Raw genomic sequence first — 23349 nt, forward strand, 5'->3', positions numbered from 1 at the left:
CTCCTCTTCAATTTACAGTTTAAGAAACTGGCATTGTCTCTGTTACCCCAAACATGATTTCTCAATGAAATACTAAGGGCTTTAGAATCAAAGTAAATGACGATTGAGTCCTAGGTCTTCTGTGAACTTGGGAAAGTCCCTTCACACCATTCAAGTTTCTCTAAATATTAGGTAGAGCAAGTAAGAACTACTTTTTAGGACCGTCTTAAGGTTAAAAGGAGATAAGATATATAAAGTACCTGGCTGATAAGAGGCACACAACTAAGTTACCCATACTCTTTCAAGCCCCATTTCCTCCCGTGAACTACCCACCATGCCCAGCACAGTGAGGTGGGATTCTACTCCCTCCAAGGAATTACCAAGTATTTGCTTTGAGACTTAAGGCAATCACTTAACATCACCCTCACTGAGCCTGAAATTCTACTGCTTTAAAATGAAGTTAATAGTATCTCCTCATGGAATTTTTAAAAAGGTTTTATTTATTGAGAGAGAGAGAGAGAGGGAGACCATGAGTGGGGGAGGGGCAGAAGGAGACAGACAGAGATCATCTCAAGCGGACTCCGTGCTGAGCACAGAGCCCATCATCTGGCTCAATCTCCGGACACTGAGATCATGACCTGAGCCAAAATCAGGAGTTGGATGCTTAACTGACTGTGCCACCCAGGCGCCCCTCCTCATGGATCTTTGTAGGGAAAGTGAAGCCATTGCTTCAATACTTATATTCAAGAAGCAATACTTATACTAGTGTTTATTGTGATGGCAGATTTTTTTTTTCTTTTTTTGCTTCTCCGATGATAATAATAGCCAGGAATTTCATACAGAGAAAATATATACTGGGTCCATCTGAAGATTTTCATAATCCAATCACAAAATTCTATGAAGATAGTTTTGCTAATATGCTATTTTTCCAGATAAAGATGGAGTTTTAGAGAGTTTAACTTGCTCAAGGTCATACCACTAATATATGATATATTGAGATCCAATCATCTAACCAGGCTCCGAAAGCCACTAGCGGAGATGGCCTCCTGAATCAGTGACTAGGAATTTTAACTTTATGTTAGTTACCCAGTTACACTATGTATACTTAGCACCATTCCAGTGAAGTTGACATTTTTCAGGATTTATAAGGAGCAAGGAAGTATGTTGGACATACATTGAATAATGGGCCATTAGGGATTTACACTGGCATTTTGGCAGCCCAATATCTATATTTTAAAGATGATCAAGTTGCCTGGGTCAAGAGGGTCTTTGAAGTAGGGATCTAACTCTTGGGACCACTGTTGAGAAGGAAATATAAAGATAGATTCTGAAGGTTAATCATGCTTCTCCCTCTTGTCCAGAATCTTAGATTCTTTATTGATCTTTGTTGCAATTCTGTCATTATTGGCTTTCTGAAACCTTGGAACTGTTTGGCACAGTGGTGTCACGTTATTAACCTCCTTGCTAAGTGAGTTTTTCCTCGCACATAGATGATCCTAAAATGGTCTCTCTCATCTATATAAGCGCTCCCATTTCATGTGAGCAAAAGGAAGTTTGGCAGAAAACCATTCTCATCAATATGCATGATATGATCTGCAGAGTTTGGTCAGTGTTTGCAGGAATGGGAATTGTAAAATATTTATGCTCCTTCGATAAGCTCACATACCTTTACAGTTGCTATTGATTAAACATTTGAAATTAATCTCTCAGCTTTTGGTCTTTCTGTTGGGTTTATTTTTTTTTTTCTGTGCCAAGTAACATGTTTATCAAAAGGACCATATGTTTATACTAAGAACACTGTTCAGTAAAGAAGATGAAGAGATAGAATTCATAGATCTATATAACTCATATTTGGATTCTCTGGGATTTTTTATTTTCCTAGTAGGACTACTTTATTATCAGTAAGCACTCCTTCAAGGCTGATTGTAGTATATAAAATCATCATAAAGATTACCTCCTTTTTTTTTCTTATTTTACTACCTCCACTCTGTAATTCCTCAAAATGTCTCTGGGTCCCCTTTTAGCCTCAGTTTTAGTTACTAATACCTGCATGCCCGTTCACTGGATAGTCTAGTATCAGTGAGATTATAGTTCTTCTTTTATATATGGCTGTCTAGCCAAACAGTTCCTCTGTCTTGGATGAGTCCCACTTTTACTCACCTGGGTAAGTCATGCACCTTTGCTAAGTACACTTTCTTTGGAGAATCAGCCCAGAGTTATCTCTTTCAGAATCGAGCATCAGGACTTCTTTTTTGTGTTCAAGTTCTCTGTGCCTATTCATCTCATTGCCTTGATTATCAGCTTTCTACTCTTAGGGACTCTAATAAGGCAAAGGGCCTCATTTGCTTTTTGTATACATGTGTCACAGGTATACCCGTGCTATTCACATTATGGGGCACTGTGGTTGGCACATATATACATCATACTACTATGCAGTCTTTTCTTTCCCAACTTTGTTCTCTTGGATAGAAGCACCACTAAGTCTTTACTTTCTCTGTCTGGTAATCCCTCTAAGACGAAGCTCGGGTGTCTCCTTCTTCTAGAAATCTTCATTAGCCCCTTTTCTTACCTGATCTATTGGGATCCCTTTGTCTGTAATCTTGTACCCTCTGAAAACCCCAGACTTAAGACAAGGAAACCAATAATTATAGGATACAGTAAAAACTCCAATAGCATTGTTGAGGATATGGATCATGACAATGATCTCTGTATTTGCCATATTTGCCACAGTACCTGGTTCCTGATAAGTTATAGGAAATCAGTCAACATTTGTTAAATGTGCATGAATGGGTGAATAAAAGAAAAATGTATGAAAGATTTCTTCTGTGGTCCTTGGTCATAACACTCTTTGAAAACATACTGGATAAGAGTAAAAATGCACAACTTATATGCATTTAACCATTTGGTGAACATTCCATTACCACCTTGACCATCTTCTTGACTACCTTGCTAGACATGGACAGTCACTGAATATTTTTGCCATGCAGATGATGATTCAATAATGTTCAAGAGAAGCCCGTTGTTATCCACTTGGAAATTATTAATATATAATAAAATCAGTGATTTTCTATCATAGGTATAAAAATGTAGTCTGGAGGTTAGGTGACCATATAACTTATCATCCAAATACTTTGGAAACATAAGAGGCCATTATTAACAGCTATAATGCTAGAACAATAGGCATAAACCTGTTATCAACCAGGCAAACAGCAGGGAAAGTTCACCATATCTGGAGGGAGAAGACAATGTTTTTATGACTGTCACTCTGCTGACATGAATTTCAGTGTCCAAAGGCAAATGTGACGGTCAACCCTATGAAGATCCTCCCCATCAGAGATTTTTTATCTAAGTCTCTGAAGTTGCCTATAAACCTGACCACTAGCTATTTTTCTTAGTCACTCACTCATGCTATGCATTATTACTGCAGTTTGATGAATTCTTTCCTGCATAGCTATCTGTATAAAAAATATATATTTGTATATATTTTGTATATATTTGTATATATTTTATACATATATATGTATAAAAATATCTGTATAAAAAATATATATGTATTTCCCCTTTCAGAGAGTGTGGAGAGAGTATGCATATACCTTTTTGGCTGTGCTGGAATTCCCCCAGGTGGTTGTGTGTGTGCACGCGCATGTGTGTGTGTATGTGTACATGTGTTGGATTATGTCCCAATGTTGCTAGCTAAGAAGAGAAACAATTGTTCATTTTTGACTGAAGGAGACTAGGTCTTGCTTTCCCTGTGATTTTGGCCAGTCACAAGACTAAACACTTATACCAAAAAGTTGTTAGAAGCCACTACCCCAACCAAAGAAGAAGAAGGAAGGGAAAGAGGAGGAGGGAGAGGTAGTGGGGAGGGGGAGGAGGAGAAACAACAGTGAACTTGTATTGCTCTATAGAATGATTTTATCTATTTCTTTCTGGAGAAAATTGGTGCTGAGTAATGAGTAGATTGGTTACAGATTTTTTTTATATTTCTGCAATAATTCTTCTCTCCATAATCATACCTCTGGATAATCCCCTCCCACACTGACTCTGGAATTAATCATGTGTCTTATTTGGCTAATGGGCAACAGAAAATATGGATCAGTATTTGGTCTGTGTTTTTTTTCCCTACACTTTAATATCCTGTAACCAACACCATGTGAACAAGTGTGGACTGGCCTTATGGAGGATGAGATACATGTTGTTAAAATCATCCCTTTTGCTCACCTAACATTAAGCCAAATAACCTTTGTGTTAGGAAGCCATGTTAGACCATGAGCCCCAGCTAAAATAGCTTTATAAGAAGAATCATCCAGGTGATATATGGAATCGTAAGAAATTTTAAAAGTTTATTGTTTAAACTACTAAGTTTTGAGTTAGTTTGCTACATAGATAGGCCAAATAATGAAGAAATGGCTACTTTAAAAAGGGGTTGTTGTAACAACAACAACAACAACAAAAAACATATGAGCAAAAGCTTTGGGACAAGGTTGGTGCAGATATAGGAAAGAGGTCAGGAAATGTCCAGCAAATGTAGGAAATTCAGCAAAGAAACTATCAACTTCTTAGTAGTGGCTATTGATTAGACTTATGGGAAACTTACAAAGTATTACAAGACAATTTTACAGCATCTTCAGCACGGACTAAAATGGACTAAAACAGTTGTAGTTCAAAAAGAAGCTTCAGATACCTAGCAGAAAAGAAGGACATTCAGCGGAAAACATGAAATAGATCTTGTAGAAAACAAATGATTTCTCAAGGATGGCCTAAGAATCTAGAGGGCAGAGTTGAGAGCAGTAGTCAACAGAGAACTGGGAGCCATGCCCAGAAACAGAACCTGGCTCATTCTGTACCCCTGGAGTAAGAGGATCTGTCAACAGGTAACTGGGTGGATTGTAGGGTAGCTACCAGGAGAGACCAGTGCCTTCTTTCTATCTAACATTCCTCTCCTATTTTAATGTGAATCTCTAGTCCAGTTATCTTTCTTGAGATTCACTATATATGTTAGGTATATGAGGTGCAGATAACGTGCTTTTTTGGTTCATAGTCTCCTGATTGGGAGAAGCTGAAACTGAGAATGTTGTCTGCTTTCAGATCTGTTACAGATCATGGCAAACTGATGGTATAATTGTAGGAGGTTTCTGGGAGTCCTGGGTTAGGGGTGAGCATGTATCAAATGGGAGAAGAATATGAAGGATTTGTGGACAGAAGGTAGACATTGTAGACCACAGAAAATGGCCCCGGAATATTTATTGCTTTTTCTGTCATGGAGTAGACTCTCCCTTTACAACCCCAGATGTGGCTTGGCTTTGTGACTGTCAAAGCATTTAGTGAAAGTAGCATTGTACAAGTTACAAGCCTAAGAATCAAGAGAACCTGAATCTGCTCTAAATCGAGGGAACCGTATACCACTTGAGTCCAAATTAACCTTCTAGAGGAGGAGAAACTATGGGGAATGAGTTCCCAATTGTCTGAGCCAAAGTCTGAGGCAGGTGTGAACCATGGTGAGACAAGCTAAGCTTAGCCAGGACCAGATGAACTATGAAGATAAGCACAGCAGAAAAGTTGCTGGTGCACAGAATCTGAGACCAAATTAAAGGGTTATTGTTTTATACCATCACTGGATACCATTATTAAGAGGGATTTAGTCTGGCTACACTCAACTATATGATTCACCCAGAGCTCTGGAGCAGACTGCCTTCACCTAAATCTTGGATTCACTCCCTGGTGTTTAATTGACCTTGGCTACAGTACTTAACTGGCCTCTGCTTCTGCTTATTCATTGGCAAAATGGAGACACCCCCCCCCCCCCCAAAAAAAAGCAAAGGTAGACGCTCAGATCTTGTTGTTGTTATGAGTTACGTGTAAGATAACTTTATTGAGTGTCAAAGTTGAGCGCTGAAATCCCAGGGGCCACCTAGAGATTCTCTGCCATAAAGAAGGGGAAGAGGTATATGAGGTATGACTCAAGGAAGTGAAATTAAACCAACTCCATTTTATAAATGTTTCTGTGTGTTCAAGCTGAATAATAACGGCAGTTATTATATATGGGACATCTTCTACATGTCAGGCACTTTACACACATTATCTCTAATTCTTACAATTATATTACTAAGCAGTCGATAAATGATAGCTATTATTATGCATCACACTCTGTGTAAATGCTTTAAATCATTATCGCATTTAATCCTTAAAATCACTTCTATGATAGGCATTATTAACCCAACCTCACAAATAAAGCAACAGAAGCACACAGACCTTAAATAATGGACCCGAACATACAGAGCTAGTAAGTGGCAGAGCAAGGATTCCTATTTGGCTCTGTCATCATCTAAAACCTATGTTCTTTTTTGTTAGTGCCACTCTACCTCTTGGCAGATGAGAATCCTAGATAGAGTTCTTTGTCAGCTTCACATAAACACTGACAGTGGGTTATTGTCTGCTTTGTTCTCAGAAGTGCCTATCTGAAAGCAAAGGGGAAGGTTGAGGAAGCCGTCCACACTCCACAGTGAGTATTAGCATGGGCGATATTGACTCTTCTGGGTCTTCGCCTGGCATGATTCATAACACAAAGTGAATTTACTCCTAGAAGGAGCCTTTTGCATTGTTGGGTTTTCAAAGTATATCTTGGGTTCTGTTGTATTTGGAGTGAGGAGGTGATGGGAAATGGACCGTGTGTCTGGTCCTATCCCTCACCTATATTTCATTCATGGAGTCTTTATATCTATGTGTTCTATATAATTCTGGTACATTGAAAAACGTAGCTTAACAAAAGCAATCCAAAAACTCCTTTTTTAAAACAGCAACAATAACAAAGTCGAGGATTTCTGTTTTATGCAAATGCCCACAGTGGGGTGCGGTGGGGGGGGGGGCTCTTTGTTTTACAAAGACCCTCAAAGATAGAATAGAGATAGGATTAGACCTCAAAAATCTGGCCTTCTTCTCCTTGTAGAACCTTCTGTGAGGCTGTTAGTAGATGACATTCCCAGTCGACTCTGATGTGCAAGGAGATTCTCTTAAGTGCCCCCCTTAAGCCCAAAAGAATTAGCTGAATATTTAAATAATGCATTAGCATGGCCTGTCTTGAGGATGGAGCGAATGGAAAAAACTCACTCTAGATTCATCAGAATTTTACTTGGGCCACTTTTGGACTAGGTTATGACCATATGTAGGCCAATTAAACAGTGGCTTCTGGGATCAGAGGCATTGCCAAGATATTTGACTGAATGACCTTGTGGACACCTTCCTATGTGTCACTGGATATTTAGCAACTTCTCTGACCTTTACCAACACCTTGACCAGATGCCAATAATCTCCCTCCACTTCCCCAGTTTTGATAGCTCCAGACACTGCCAAATGGCTCCTGGATGGCCAAGGCACCCTCAGCTGTGAACCACTGGTCTGATCTAGGCATTAAAATAATTTATTTGATCTTCACTTCTTCGTGATATCCAGAAGAAAACTGAACTCACGACCTAGAATAATATTGCACTAGTCATGGAAAGCAAGAACAGAACTTGAGTCAAGACTAATGTATCTCTTGGAATGCTTGGCTTTGTTTTTTTTAACTGATTTATGGTAACTGAGTTGTGCAGGCACTGAAGTATTTGTGGATGTTTCAAAATGACCTGCTTTTCATGAACATGAAATTTTTGATCTATCTGCAGAAAAAAAAATGGATTGATAGCTGCTATCAAATTTGATAGCAGATCCTGGATATAAAAAAAAAAGTTTTCTTGCTATAAAATTTTAGCTGCCTGTCACTTACATTATATTATGTCACATCTCACAGTGACATATTGCAATGTAATGCAATGTAAGTCACATAATAGACAACTGCAATTCATAACTTTCTGAACAGGGAGAGTCATTCTTTACTGAGAAGCTTCCCAAGGGAAGTGAAGGAATCCCTCTGCTGAGGTCATTCACAGCACTGATGCGACTGGCCTGTTGGTGACTCTCATCTTCTTATCCTGTCTGTACTCTTTATTCTTCCAGCCTACCTCTTTTTTTTTTTTTTTAAACTGACCTTCCTGTCTTTCTTCTGAGTATGACGGAGCTGTCAATCAAGTGGCTTGTCTCTGTGGAAGGTGGGACTTCCCTAGGCTGACCCATAGAGATCTCAGGCTGCTGCTAGCCCAAGGTTGCATTTGTATGAATTAAAAGATGGATTCACCTTTGGGCAGCTACAGCCTCAAAGCGTTCAGGGGCTTGGTGATAAAATGAAGCCTTTCTGAAAATGAGAGAAAGAAGACCTCGCTGGGGTCACAGCTTCTCAAGGGGAGAATGGACAGGTTTTCAATTGCTGCTCATCCCAGGGCCAGGGACCTTGCACAGGGGACAGCTCACAAAACTGTTCACAGCAGCCCTGAGCATCTCTCACCTCCCTAAACACAGAGAATAGCTCAGTTGAGTCATGCGCTTGTCTCCTAGCCCGAACGTGGCCTCTTTTTTTTTTTTTTTAAACCAGGAATTGATAAGGAGCCTAGAATAAAGAAAGTCTGTCGTCCAAATATACCAGGTTTTGAGAGCTGTTTAGGTCTGATCCTTCCACAAGGTTTCTTTCCTTTGCTTTAAAGAGGCTGCAGGAAAGGCAGGCTAATGCAGTGAAAGAAAGTAGAGGAAATACCAGAGAAGGACACAGTCCTCTACTATCCTTGGGGCCCTTCCACATGGTCATCAGAAAAGACATTTAAACTTGGGGCACCTGGGTGGCTCAGTGGGTTAAAGCCTCTGCCTTTGGCTCAGGTCATGATCCCAGGGTTCTGGGATCGAGCCCCGCATCGGGCTCTCTGCGCAGCAGGGAGCCTGCTTCCTCCTCTCTCTCTGCCTGCCTCTCTGCCTACTTGTGATCTCTGTCAAATAAATAAATAAAATATTTTTAAAAAATAAAATAAAAAAAGAAGACCTTTAAACTTTAGACCTTCTGTTATATGGGCCCATTTACCTTTATAGCTCAGGTAGTTTGAGTGAGGTTTTTTTTTTTTTTTTACAAGCAACTAAGTCTTAATAAACGTATGTACTCTCTCCATCTAGTGTTTCCTGTCTAATACTTGGACGATAAGCTCTTCCCCAGCTCTTCTGTGGGAATGTACATGAAACACATTCATGCATTCACCAGCCTTTTACATGCTCTAAACACAGCCGCCACGTGTTGATTTCCCCTTTGAGCCCAGGTATTACACTCTAAGTTTGCATAATCTTTAAAAACTCCTTGCAACGCTCTAAGTGACGCCTGGATGCATCTGTTTCAAGAGAAGACCCAGGCTGACGAAGGCAATAGCTCGTCAGAGATCCGCGAGCAAGGGACGGAGCCCCGCCTGTACTCAACCCGAGGGCCTCCCCATCCTTGGGCAATTGTCTTTGTCGTTGCTCACTTTCATCACTGTTGCTGCTGAGAATATTTTATATGTTAGAAGGGTGAGGAAGACAAGGATTGTGTGGGATCTGGGATAACAGAATCAGTGTCATGAGAGCCCATGCTTTCTCCCTCCCCGTGATTTTCTTTGCATCATGACATCTTCGCTTTCTGTCCTCTAAGAGAACACACGGTTGCGCGTAGTACGGCCGGAGGCTCAGCCTCAGCCCCCCGCACCCCCGCACCCCCCCCCCCCCCCGCGCAGGGTGGCTGGTGTTGCTGCGGAGCCCCACATTCACCGATTTAAAAGAGTGGCGTTTGCAGGGACCCGGGGATTGCTTAGCAAGCACATAATGGACTTCATTGTCCTTGGTTTCCTTGATTCCACCGCATCTCCTAAAAATACCGATAACTTCCCCACATCTTATTGTGCCGCTCTCTCCATGGCCTTTGGGCGGAGCCCATTCTGCCCATATAATGAGCACGTCGGCTGGGCACGGCTCTCAAGGAGAGTCAGAGGTGGGAGCATTATTTCCCCAGCAGTGAGATTTTTTTTTTTTCCCTTTTTCTTTTTGGCTTTTAACTTTTTGGAAGTTCCTGCTGCTCTACCTTCCTCACTAATTTGACCGTCCTTACCCCCCTTTGCTGTCAGTAGACTGAAGTCTAGGGTGCATTTCAGGGTAGGTTTTATATAGCTGGTTTGATCCCTTAGAGTCCATCCTTACCCGATGTCAGCTTCCTTCTCTTCTCCTGCAGGTCTCACAACCTTGACGACGAGGTCCACTTGAATTACAATACCCCAAACCTTTGCTGCTTCTCTGTTCTCTACTGCTTCTAGGCTACCATCACCCTTCTGAGGAGGGAAAGCCCTGAGAGGAGACACTGGTGATGTGAACCCTCCGTATTCTGAATCTATAAACAAGACCCAGCACGCACCCCACTAATGCATTTCCAGGAAGATCTTGCACAGCCCAGGCCTGGATTTTTAGATTCATACACTGCAGTTCCAACCTTGGAAATTATGCTTTTGAGAGAAATGAATAAGTAATTCCTTGCTAATGGCACTAGGCTTATTTTGGAAGGCATTCTATTAAGGGATTAAGCAAGTGAGTAACATAATAAAACAATGACTGCCCTTGAAAATGTGCTTTAAACTAGGCCTCACAGTTTGTACAGTACTCCACTGTACACGGTGGAGTGTTGATCTAGACTATCTCAACTTTGTACCCAGCGCTGTTTTTTTATACCGAAATTCTAGTTTCGCCCTGCCAGTTCTCCTTTAGATTTATTATTTGAAATACTATATTTCATTGATTCCAACACACGTATTTCTTTTTTTAATGTCTTAGTATCTGTGAAATAAGGTGACGTCCTATAGCTGAGGGCGTGTTGTGTTGTCAGCTTTTTTTTTTTTTTTAAGATTTTATTTATTTATTTGACAGAGATCACAAGTAGACAGAGAGGCAGGCAGAGAGAGAGAGGAGGAAGCAGGCTCCCCACTGAGCAGAGAACCCGATGCGGGGCTCGATCCCAGGACCCTGGGATCATGACCCAAGCCGAAGGCAGAGGCTTTAACCCACTGAGCCACCCAGGCGCCCCAGTTTCCCCATCTGCAACATGGCAATGATAATCCTCACCCTGAGCGTACGCCTTTAGAGACAGATGGATAGATAGACGCACCGTAAATGATATGAAATAACAGGTGCTAGAAAAACTTTAGCTATTGTTTTTTTTTCCTTGCAATTTGATATATAACCTACGCAGAGTAACAGAGCACACACTTATCTTAAAATAACTGCAGGACTTCTAAATAAAATCCTCAGAGATGTAAGCATACTTTCTAATTTTTATAATCTTTTTTTTATATTTCCCAATTAAAGATATTTTATAAGCAATCATATTTCTATGCAATGTTAGAATATTCCTCGAAAAGAACTTGCAAAATTAAACATCCGTTTTTGGTAGATATACATATTTTTGAAAGACAGAAAGGCTATAGCAGGATTAATAGAGGGGCATAGATTTTCTTCTTGTCTCTCTCCTACACAACCAAAATGTGAACTTTATATAATTTCCTGTGTACATTTTGGTCATCTTATTTTGGGAAAAAAAAGATAATGAATTTTAGATAATTTTCCCTTAACCATTTTAAAACTTTCTTCATTGAACTTTAGCCTACCAACATTTATAAGAAAGGCGTTTTGTGTCATTTCACAATGTATGTGTCAGAACATAGCCAAGTTATTATTTTTTCATTTTTAAGATATGAGAGTATGCACTGAGCAGACTTTTCCATATAGTATGTTTATATTAATGTACTTCCCAGCTCCATTAGTAAATGTGTGTGCACGTGTTTGTGTGTGTGTGTGTCCTTTAAAACCTCCTAAATGTTCTATTATTCTATGAAAAACATTAGGAATGTATGCGTACTCAAAACACTAAAAGCCACATCATTAATGACTTTTTGCAAACCAAGCAAAGTCTTATGATAATAGAGTTCATGGATCTCCACAAAATATTTCATTGCATTTGTCTTGGGTGGCTCAGTCGGCTAAGCGTCTACCTTCAGCTCAGGTCGTGATCCCAGGGTCCTGGGATCGAGCCCTGCATCAGGCTCCCAGCTCAGTGGGAGCCTGCTTCTCCCTCTCCCTCTGCCTGCCACTCTGCCTACTTGTGGACTCACTTGAGTTCTCTCTCTCAAAAAAATAAAATCTTTAAAAAAAAATTTTTTTTTGGCCATTCTTTATCATCCCTTGAAGTAAATTCCTAGTATATCTGACCATTATCCCTTAATTATAATATGCACCTCTGCACATAACAGTGTTTTCGTTTCTATAAAACTTTATTCAAGCCCTACTCTTTTGAAAGAACTTCCCGATAAATCAAAACTAATCCACTAATTAAATACCTTTATAAAACTCTTACATTTCCTATCTCCAGCCATAGAATGTAAGCAAGACTGCCAAACTCTGAGCTATTAGACCCATGTATCATATGCTTATTGAGTTCCTTTAATGTATGGGAGTGATTAAATTCTTTAATATGTCCAGAATTCTGCCCAAACATACTGAGAAAGAGAACCTGTAATATTGTAGACACATATCTTTTAATAATACTACCTAGTATTTTAGTATGGATGAGATTTGGTATGGTAATTTCTGGTGTAAAGATGACTTCCATATGCATTATTCCTTGGGAAAGATGATAAAGAAGAAAAAGTACATAGAATATCCCGTGAGTTCCAAGGACTGCCCTCGGCATTTATCCTATATTCTTTCATTTGTTTATCACAGCAATTTCATTTTAACATTATCAAACACTGTCTGTTACCGGAAGTTAAGAGCTCCAGCCAAAGTCGTATGTCCATTAATTGGTGGATGTGGAACTTGTCTGATTTCAAAGTTTGTGCTATTTCTCCAAATACCACTTATGTACACACACAGTATGTTAGAATAGGTGAGTCCTTAGCTCCCCGGCACTAACCTATTCATTTTGCGGGAGAGGAAGCTGAAGTCTAAGGAGAAGTAGATCAGTATGACCTTGACGGAACTAGCGATGACGGTCTGGCCAAGTGAAAGCAAAAAACTCAGAGAAGGATGGTTGTGCTCAGCATACCAGGTGCAATAGCACTTTTTTTCCTCAGATAGCCCAAAGATACACAGCTGTACACAGGCTGAGAATAATATATTCAAGCAATAGAGGGAGGAAATTTTAGTAAGCAATCTAGGAGGATGAAACCAAAGGCAATGGGTGACCCAGAATGGTCCAGGGACAACAATTACTACATAATTACTGTATTTCTCTATGAAGGGCATCAGGACATTCATTCTGGTGGCACTTTAGGGACAGAAGGAAAACGAACCCAGTGCCATATCCAAAAAGCAGCACAATACCATCTTCTAGTTGCCTGGGGCCCTCAGTAAACATTAAACACTGGAAGTTAGCTAAAACCAGGTCACTCACAAGTATTTGAACCAAGATGCATGGGAACTGGAAAAGGCATGATGTATAACAGAGCTTGGATCAAAACTATACTGGATTCTAATAAACCTGCAAAAATAGAGAATCACTAGCTCTGGTTCACTGGTAGTGCTGCCGTACAAATCACAGAGATGCCTATGGAGCACCTTGAATGTGGAAACGAACTCACCATCTTGATCTGACTGTAGCCAGAAGCACATTGACTGGTGTGGTCCAGCTGGTCTGAGGGCAGGCCTAGTGAGGACAGCGATCTGAAACTCATAGGAAGAATTATCTGCCCATGACTGTGGATGCAGATCTCCACTCTTATCAGCCCACTGCTTTGTAAAGATGGAAACTCTTTTTTAGGTAGGGCCAGTTTTACAAGTTGGGTAAGGTCTAAGAGGGAATGTTGTTTATAACAGTATGGAAGTTAGAATGTGTGTGATCATTCCTCCCCAAATCATAGTATTTTGCAGGTTAGCGTCTGAATTTCTCTACTATATGACGAAAATCCATGTTAAATTATAGCCTTCCTTTCTGTGAATTCAAATCAGTAGAAATCTGAGTTGTGGGAACAAAAACTCCTATAGTGAGGACAAAAACAGTGTCTACTTTATTCACAGCTGTGTTTGCAGTTCCGGGACGGTGCCTAGCACAGGGTAAGCACTCAATAAAGAGGAAGTGAATGAATGAGTGAATAAGGATATACTCTCTTGTGAATAACCTCTAGAGGATAATGAGGAGGACATTTCTTGACCCACGTCTCTGCCTTAGCAGTTACCACACTGTCCTATAGAGAAAAGCAAAGAAAACACACTTTATAGCCACCGTTCAAACATTTCCTTGCTCTGCTCACAGATGAACGGAACCTGAGTTCTTATGAATGGTTGGAAATTAGCTACATAGAAAATGGAGGGACCAGTAGATGTGTACTCTAGATAAAAGGAAGGGGCAGTGGATTTAAAAATCATCATCAGTTTTGTATGTTCAACTCTAAGGATGTATAAGGGATACAGAAGATGAGAACAAGGTAGAAGGGAGAGAATGATGGATAATAAAATTAGGGAGAGAGCACCCTTAATCTTCATCTTTTAAAAAGTACACCATTATTGATTTAAAAAAAAAAAAAACATTTGGTGTTCCATAGTTAGCATTTAAGATCTTCACAATCTGGCTTCTTGTTGTTGTTGTTTTACTAAGGTGCTCCTAGCTTGAAAATTCTATCATTCTATCAACTCCCAGGTGTTCCATTTGCCCATATTTAGAGAGCTGTGTGCAACTGGATCTGGAGATAGAAAACCCAGTTCTATGGAGACCTAAGATTTTTGTCCATTGACTATTTTTAATGATAATGAAGTCTGCATTGAAAGGATAACTTCAGTCACCCAAATAGTCTTTTTTACCATGTCTCCTCTCCTTTCTCATGGCTGGTGTTTACAGACATTTTTAATCACTGCACATTCAGATAGGAGGCAGATAAATAGCATAGCATTACTTATCACCCAAATTCCTTATTTTAGTTTCCTTACTTATGTTTTTGTTCATTGCATTGGGTTGTGGGTGTGGGTTTGTTGCAGCGGGATGAGAGAGACTCCGTAAAATTGTAGAAGAGAAAGGAGAGAGAGGAAACTATTTTTTATTGAGTACCTTCAATTTATCAGACACTGAACTTATTAGCACATTGGGTTTTTTTTTAACTTAATATTTTCTTATTCAAACAACATATGGGTAATTATTGTCTCCATTTTTTTTAAAGAGTTTTTTATCCATTTGAGAGAGAGAGAGAGAGAGAGAGCATGAGAGGGGAGAAGGTCAGAGGGAGAAGCAGACTCCCCATGGAGCTGGGAGCCCGATGCGGGACTCTATCCTGGGATTCCAGGATCATGACCCGAGCTGAAGGCAGTCGCTTAACCAGCTGAGCCACATAGGCGCCCTATTGTCTCCATTTTATAGACAAATGTTCAAGATTATTCAGTTATTTGTGAAAGTTCTCACAGATCATAATCAAAAGAGCTAGGATTCAAAGCTAAATACTCTTAACCATGAAGCTTGTGCTGTTCTATATTTCACAGTATCTCTCTTTCACTATTCATTCTAATTCTTCCCAAGTCAACTTTTAAGATGTTTATCTTTGTGAGTATCCCCCTTACTGTTTCCAAATTCTTTCTCTGCTTTCTCTTTAATAAACCAAGGGATCCAAAGGACATGATATGTGTTATTCAGGTCACATAGAATGTCACGTATGCCTTTGTTGTGTCCAAAAAGTGCTCAAAATTAACTCAAACTTCCCTGCTGAAAGGAGATACAGTGATTGTCAACTACATTTAGTACTTTTTTTAGAAAAGGAGAATTTGCATCGACTGACAGCTCATTTTGTTTCCACATTCAATTTTTAATATTTGCTTGTGCTTACCAAAAGGACAATCATGTTTATCTGGCACCCACAAAATCCCAAGACCTATTTTTACGCTTACAAATAGATTCTAAATCAGTCAATAGCATTATTTTTTAATGGCACAAACAAGAAAGTGGTCCAAACAAGATCTGATAAATAAAAAACATTTCTCTGAGTAATTCTCTCTCCTCTTGCTAATGTTCAGTTGATCCCTTTATTTTTCTATTTTTCTCTTTTGAAGCAAAAGTCTCAGAAAGCAAAATCTCAAAGAGAAGATTCTATGTCCTAAGGTATCTTTACAATAACTAAGATGACTTTAAGATAACTAGGCATATACTAATTTATCTCTTGGTTTTTCTCTTTCAAAAATCTTGAGAATTAGAATGCTCTATACAGACCAGAAAGGAGTTAGCAAATTGACTGAGAGGCTCTAAATCAATTTATAACTTTGAATAGCAGATGGATAACCGCACATATAAGTCTATGCCCGGTAGTCAGTAATCTCAGAATTAAATTGTCTCCCACAGTATACACTAAAAAACACTCAGAGCAGCGCTATGTCTGAACAGAGCAATAATTTTAGGATTTTCAATATTTGCAAAGGAAATTCTTGACTTCTGAAAGCACTCTTGTATTATGATTTAAAAGAGGAAAGAAAACAAATAATCCAAAAAGATATGGAGACTATACAAAATAACAAGAGTTTTATTGAAACTATTTAAGCAAAGAAAATCTAGTTTTCTGAACCAACTCCACAATCGTATGCAACTTGGAGAGTGGAAGTACAGATCTGTTATCTATTTTTCTTAGCTTGCACATCATCCTTAATTACAGTTTAGACGACAAAATGAAACATAAATGGCTTTTTATCAACGGAACATTGCTGGAAGCATAAACAATAAATTATGAATTACTGAAGCAGAAGCCTTTTGGATCATGTATGCATAATGCTATTCTGCATATTTGGGATCCCAGTTGGACCTCCTGTTTCATGCAAATTGAGTTCTACCTTTTATGATTCAACAACCAGGAAAAGTACCATGCTTCATATGGGTCAGAGCTGATGACTTACATGAAAAAGATCTCAAGTCAGTGTTTGGTGCTGTGTGGTGCTGTGTGGTGCTGTGGAAAAGTCCTCTATGTGAGCAGAGAAGACAGGGTCACTATATTGCAAACATACACAGGTAGGTACTCATTATTACACTCATACAGGCACACGATTTTCACTTGTTGCTTAGGTATGGTTGCCTGGGAAACCCAACAATAATGGCTTGGCTCTGGCTGAGGGATGGAGGCTTTTGTAAAGGCTGCTTGAGGAAAGATGTTATTTTGGAAAGTCCTGTGTTAGCATCAAAGCAACCTGGTGTAATGAAGAACTCAAGGATGTCTTAGGTGGCCAGAAAGACGGCATTTTGTTTACAAAGTGGACCACCTTTGCTCTCTGGGTCATCAGGAAGACCTTTCAAGTCCAGTTCTGCCTAGTTGGGGCACTGCTGGCTTAAGGAGGATGAAAGAGGGGCTCTGTCTACCTCAACACCCATATCCTCAGTCCAGCCCAGGCAGGCATGCAGATCCTGCCCGAGAAAAGATGGAGGACAGAGGGCCAGCTTGGGCTGGCCTGGGATCAGGGAAATTCACACCCACCTGCAGGCAGCAAATTTCAGTTTTGTGGCAAGAGCAACATGAGATAGGTTGACTTTCTTCAAAAGAGCAAAGGAAGATTGCCTTTAATCTTCCAGCCCATGCAACATGATTCTACGGGGTATGTGTGTGAGGAGGCTGTGGGTGTTTGAAACAACTTGATATACCAGAATGGAAAGTAATCCCTTTGAGTTGGAAGTTGGGGTCAGCTACTGTGTGGAGAAAGCTGAGTTTCATTTTGGCAAGAGAGAAAGAAAAGAAAGCCTTTATATTCAAAACCAGATCCAAGAATCCTACAGCTATTTCCATGACCAGTAAATATTTTCAGTTTTCCCCACCTTTTACTCCTCCTCCTTTTTTATCTTATATCTTTCTATTACAGTATTCTTTAGATTGCAACACATTGCCAAGCAGATTTCTTGCAGTGCATTCTAGTAGGGATGAAGGTTTTCAAAGCTACCATTGAGGCCACTTTGTACAACATTCCAAAATTAACAGAGTTCAAGATGCAAAGAGACCTGGTTGAGAACAATAAGCCAGAGGAGATGGAACATAGCATGGGAATTTAGGAATTAATAGATTAACCTAATGAGGATTTTGTCTCATTTACTGATGAATTTTTTTTATGTGCCAGATATTATGCTAAGAGATGTCTAGCAGAAAGATTACACATATCTATCACAGCATATTTGAGGGTGAATAGGTATTGCTATCCTGATAGTACAGATAGGGTAACCAGGGCTTAAAATAATTGTTCTTACAAGGGATGCTTCTAAAGGATAAAAAGACATAAAACACATACTGCTTGAAATTGGCCAGTCTGTTGAGATAGAAATCTCACAAAACAAAGCCTGATTTATATTCTAAATAGGTAAGCATGTCATGGACATTGAGATAACCCAAGGCACGTTTATTTCAAAGCTCTAGTCAGCGTTGACATTATTTAAATTAATTGTCAAAATTACACCTATAGAGTGCGGTCCTTATCAACAGGAATTTGTTCAAAAAGGAGATATCAAGAAGAGGAAAAAAAATATTAGTGTCTTTAGGTACCCTGGCTTCCTGGTGTCTTTTCTTAAGCCTAACCAAGTTGTAATTAAGGCCAAGTTTACTGTCTAATTGTTTCCTTTCCATAATGTCCTCTCTAGGGAGCAGGGCTTTATGTTTTTCCTCATTTCTCTACACACATGATTCAAGTAATTCAGTGAAAAACATAAAGACTCCCATTTGACCAGACTGCTTTCTGGCAATTCCAGTCATACCTTTTAACAACAATGTGCAGGCTGGAGAACATCAGGTTTCTGGCAGACCTGAAATTTTCTGCAGGCAAGATAGTCCTGTATCTGTAAAAGGTCCATTTATCTTCCCTGTCTTGTTATATTTGTTGTAGAGTATCTTCCATTTTCACAGTTAGAATGGAAGCCAATATGAAATGTGGTCAGCAAAACTCCTCTTGCTTCTAAATTCACCCCAACTGGAAGATGGAGAAACCAATGACTAGGCCATATAATTGATGAAATTCAAAGTGCTATGATTGGTGTCTATATATGATATAAATGACTCATCATATTTTTGACCTTTGTTTTCACCTTCATCGGTATTGAAGGTTGCTTTCCTAATCTGGATGAAATGTGAATCTCATATATTCAGAAAGAGAATTATTTGTGAAATCACTCAACTATGTAGGAGATAAGAGACAGCTAATTTCTATCTCATTTTGCCTTTGATTATGAATTAGTCTGCTAAAAATTGCAGAAGGACCAATCTGTATGAGGGAGGAGAAAGATCACAGTAACTTTAAGTTGAAAGACGTGGCTACAAGTTCCTCAGAAAATGCCAAATACTAAAACCATCTCCCATAAGGATCTAATTAAACAGGGGAATTGTCTACCCATCAATTATGAATTTGGATATATTGACTTTCTCAAAAATCTTAACACTGGGACTTGTAAATCATGACACTGTCAGTGGAGAAACATCAGCTAATGTCCATTTTAAAGCCCATCTTATGTAGAGAAAAACAATTCTAAATATAATACTACTACTTAATTCTCTCCATCTTTCAAACATAGAATATACCATAGTTTAAAAATAAATAATGTCTAGTATTTGGACTTTTTTGTATTTTTTTTTTTGTCATTACTAGGGAATGGGTAATAGGCTAACAAAATATTCAGTTATCTATCTACTTACCTATATATCTCCACCATTTTAAATCTGACAATCTTTTCCCATTACTTTAATTGTTTCTACATATGAAGAAGGGACTATTTCCCCCCGGTCTTACAGTAACTATCCAGATGCCAAAAAGATTGAGGTCTAAAGAGCAAAACTCATAAATTTCTGATCTAGGAAAAGGAAGATAGAGTATAAATTATACACATCTAATCTAAAGACCATTGGGCTCATGATTTACTCTATGGAGATGTTGAATGTTTGGATCCTAAATCCAGAATCACAGTGAACATATGTCCTGGTTTTCACAAGATAGTCCTGGTTATGTTTTTCCAGGAACAAACATAAATGGCAACACCTTTCACTTTAAAAAACATCCCAGTCGGAATAATAAATTATGTGGTCACTCTTGGCAAAATAAACACACAATTTAAAATAAACAATTGTGGCACAGAGAGTGTGCTTTCCACAAAATATTAGCAACATCTGGGATCTTTCTTTTTTCAATTATTTTACACACACACAAACCTATGACATAAAAGTGTAACTTCCATTTTGTAGTTTCAAAATAAAACAGATAACACACAGTCTTTTAAATATTCTATTGAAGGAATTATTGCCATGTGTGATAGGGCAAAAAGAGGTTACCTAAGTGTATAAACTTTTACTTTCTACTGATTCTAAAATTTAGGGTAAGCACATGAAATTCATTCACTGTCAGACAAAAATCTCCCCTTTCATAGGTTTAGGGTATAACAAATACAGTATAAAAATACACTTTCCCTGGCACCCAAACCTCTCACTCACTCAGCACATGCCTGTCTAGTGCCTTTGATGGGCTCTACTTCTCTTACAGGCATATCTTGAAATTACATGCACAGAAAATGCTGAGAAACCCAGAACCTTTGGAATGGGATGGAAAACATTTCTTCACAAGAAATTTTTAAATGTAGGGCGTTGCATATGCAAAAATAAAGACTGATACCTATTAACTCACAGTCAAAATGAGGATGGGTCACACTTATACACAGACTTAGAGCCCAGTTTTGGCTTTCTGAGTTGCCTTTCATCTTAGACATATTCATGTGACTTCCATAAAAAAGAAATGTGGTTAACCAAACAAACAAACAAACAAAGACAATATACTTGGAGTACAATTCCTAGTTAGGGGAGGCTAACAAAGGACTACTCCATTATTGAGACAAAAGAACAGGATTTTGTCTCCTTCACGTGTATAATAGTGTAAGCCAGCTCAATGAGTAGTATCTGTATAATGAGTTTGTCATTCATTTTTGGGGATGCATTCATATCTATCAGAGCGTCCCCAAAGAATTAGGTAGCATTATGTTAAAAGGTAAGGCCATAATATATTTAAGAAGAGTCATAAAATGTTATTTTATTTCATAAATGAAATGTTAGCAAAATTCACTACCTCCTTGAAACAGAACATAGCAAATAACCCAAACAAATGTCATGAACCAAATTTTACTCTTCTAATTGAGTATAGCTTTTACAGAGCCCATTCAGAAATCCAAACAAACACCTATAGTAAAGCTGGGAGACAGCTTAGGGCAATCCATTTATTTTCCTAATCATTCAAAGCAGCTGAAACTAAGACTTAAATAAAACTAGACCAAAATAAACAGTGAAAAATGCTTGTTGAATATACAATAGCATAGGAAACAAAAATGTACAGATGAGATAGACTTAAAAAAAAAAAAGATCTATGACCTTCACATGTAATAGACAATAGGGGAAACAATTAATCCAAACTTGGTTCTCAAGAAATAATGAAATGGATTAAATGTCCTCCACAAGTGAAAGACTTAACAATAAAATCAGTTTATATTAGCTCTAAAATAATACTGATAAGGAGTGTCCTTCAAGAAGGATTTCCTGATCTAATTGCTATCATCAAAGTTGGTACAGGCTTAAAACAAATACCTCTAATGTGTACCCACAAATCAGGCAAAATTAGGATAGGCTTTCCCTAAAGACTTGGTAAACATTCAATTAAAACTTAGCAATTGCGAAGTATAAGCCAGTTCCTTCTCTAACAGATATCACAGTATCTCAAAATTCCTGGAGCTTTCCTAGGGGTTAAATCTTACTGTTCAGTCTTCAAAGTAAGGTGATTGAGGTATTCCCTAGGATAAAATTAACTTTTACATTAACAGTTTTCTTATCTATTGTTTCAATATTGGAAAGAGGAAGTGATGTAATTACCAAGCCACTAGGCTGATAAGCTAGGTTTCAACTGCTCTTGGGTGAACAAAAATTATTTTATTGATATTTTCAGTCAAATTATGAAACAACACCTAATTTTCCAATTTATGTTCTACCCTGTTTCACAGGGCTAATATATTTACCTTCATTTTTCTTGATGGTAAAATTCGGATTGTTGACCATTTCTGGAAGAAGACTGTATAAGAAATAATGTCCATTTTTGGGATCATCTTTGTCCATGGCACTCACTGTTTGAATGACCTGTAACATAAAACTCGACATCAGCATTTCTGATGACATCAGAGGGCTTATACCGCCTCTAAAAGCTGAGGGACATCTCTTTAGTGGACTAATACTTTTGTCCAAGAAATTTTTTTTTTCAGTTTTCTGAATTGTTGTGGATGGTTTGTGCCAAGAACAAGGAGAAACATTTATCGCATTAAAACCTCAGTTTTTGATAAACTGATGAAAATTAAGGCCATTACCTTAATGTCCACTTGGTGGTTGTGGCTCAAAAATAGCAAAATTAAGGGTATTTGACAAGTCCACTGGGTAATTACAGGTTTTCTTTCCAATTTGAGTCTATACGGGCATCTATAATGAGATTTGGAATTGTTACAGTGATTGTAGTGTGGCCCTTGGGAGGATCTTGGAAGTAAAGAACTTAAATCTTGAACCCTGGAAATGCATCTTTTATTTTACTCATCAGGCTACAAATGTTTGCCAAATAGAATGTTCCTCGGCACAAACATCACCACAACAAAACTTTCTGAAGAGTTGCATCTGTTCCCTCCCAATAATGAATACTGTTTTTAAAGCGAGTGGATAACACATGCAAACAATGCTTTGGAGTGTATCCTGAGATGAATAAATTATAGGGATTAGGAGAATTACCACTGTGCGGAGAACTGTTTGGATAGATACACATACTTGTGAATCGGTGCTGGCTGAATGTGCTTATTTCATTTGCAAAGCTGCATTAACTTAGCGCTAAGTTGTTTCTTGGGATGTCACAGAATCAGCTTAATAATTCAGATTTATGATTCTGTGATATTAATCCCTTCAATATGAAACACTGGACTCCAGTTAATGTGGTAAAACTTATGGTTTATACTACTACTGTAATAACTACAACATAATTTCTACCCAAAAAAATGCCTGCAAAGCATGACAATTGAGGTGATATCAGATAGGCCACAAGAAAGAATTAACAGGGAAATGCTCTCAGGTTTGTGAATTTAGATGAACGTAATGATGATGCTTAATTCATTAGGGCTGTTTGAACAATTAGGTCCCATTCAACTTTGCCAATTTTATTGAAGATAAATAAAAAAGGATCATTTCTTTTTGAGTGAAGGAGATCTTTGCCTTGTAACTTATCACCTAAACAATTGTGAGAACAACATTGAACAGCTGTGACTTTTGCCTTGTATTGAGCATATACTATATGAAAAGTTGAGACATAAAGGACATAGCTTCTTTCAACTTCTATTTCTCCATTTTTAAATTGGGACATATTCTTACCTGGTAGGTGTTTTACTTTTGTTAAGGACCTTGTAAAATATCTTATCGTCGTGCTTAGCTTGAGTAACAATATAACCAAAAAAAGTGTGAACTA

At 38.5% G+C, this 23349-nt stretch overlaps 1 protein-coding gene across 1 annotated transcript in view; it reads right to left on the bottom strand.

Moving 5' to 3' along the window:
- Window positions 1-23349, bottom strand: part of LOC111157364 (cadherin 8) — a 448629-nt gene that overhangs the window by 32109 nt on the left and 393171 nt on the right. The window contains exon 10 of the mRNA XM_022518712.1: window positions 21875-21992. Within this exon, the coding sequence (XP_022374420.1) occupies window positions 21875-21992 (118 nt within the window). The remainder of the gene's footprint in view (window positions 1-21874; window positions 21993-23349) is intronic.

Source organism: Enhydra lutris, unplaced genomic scaffold, assembly GCF_002288905.1.
Source record: "Enhydra lutris kenyoni isolate GAN:26980312 unplaced genomic scaffold, ASM228890v2 scaffoldscaffold54, whole genome shotgun sequence".
Lineage (NCBI taxonomy): Eukaryota > Metazoa > Chordata > Mammalia > Carnivora > Mustelidae > Enhydra > Enhydra lutris.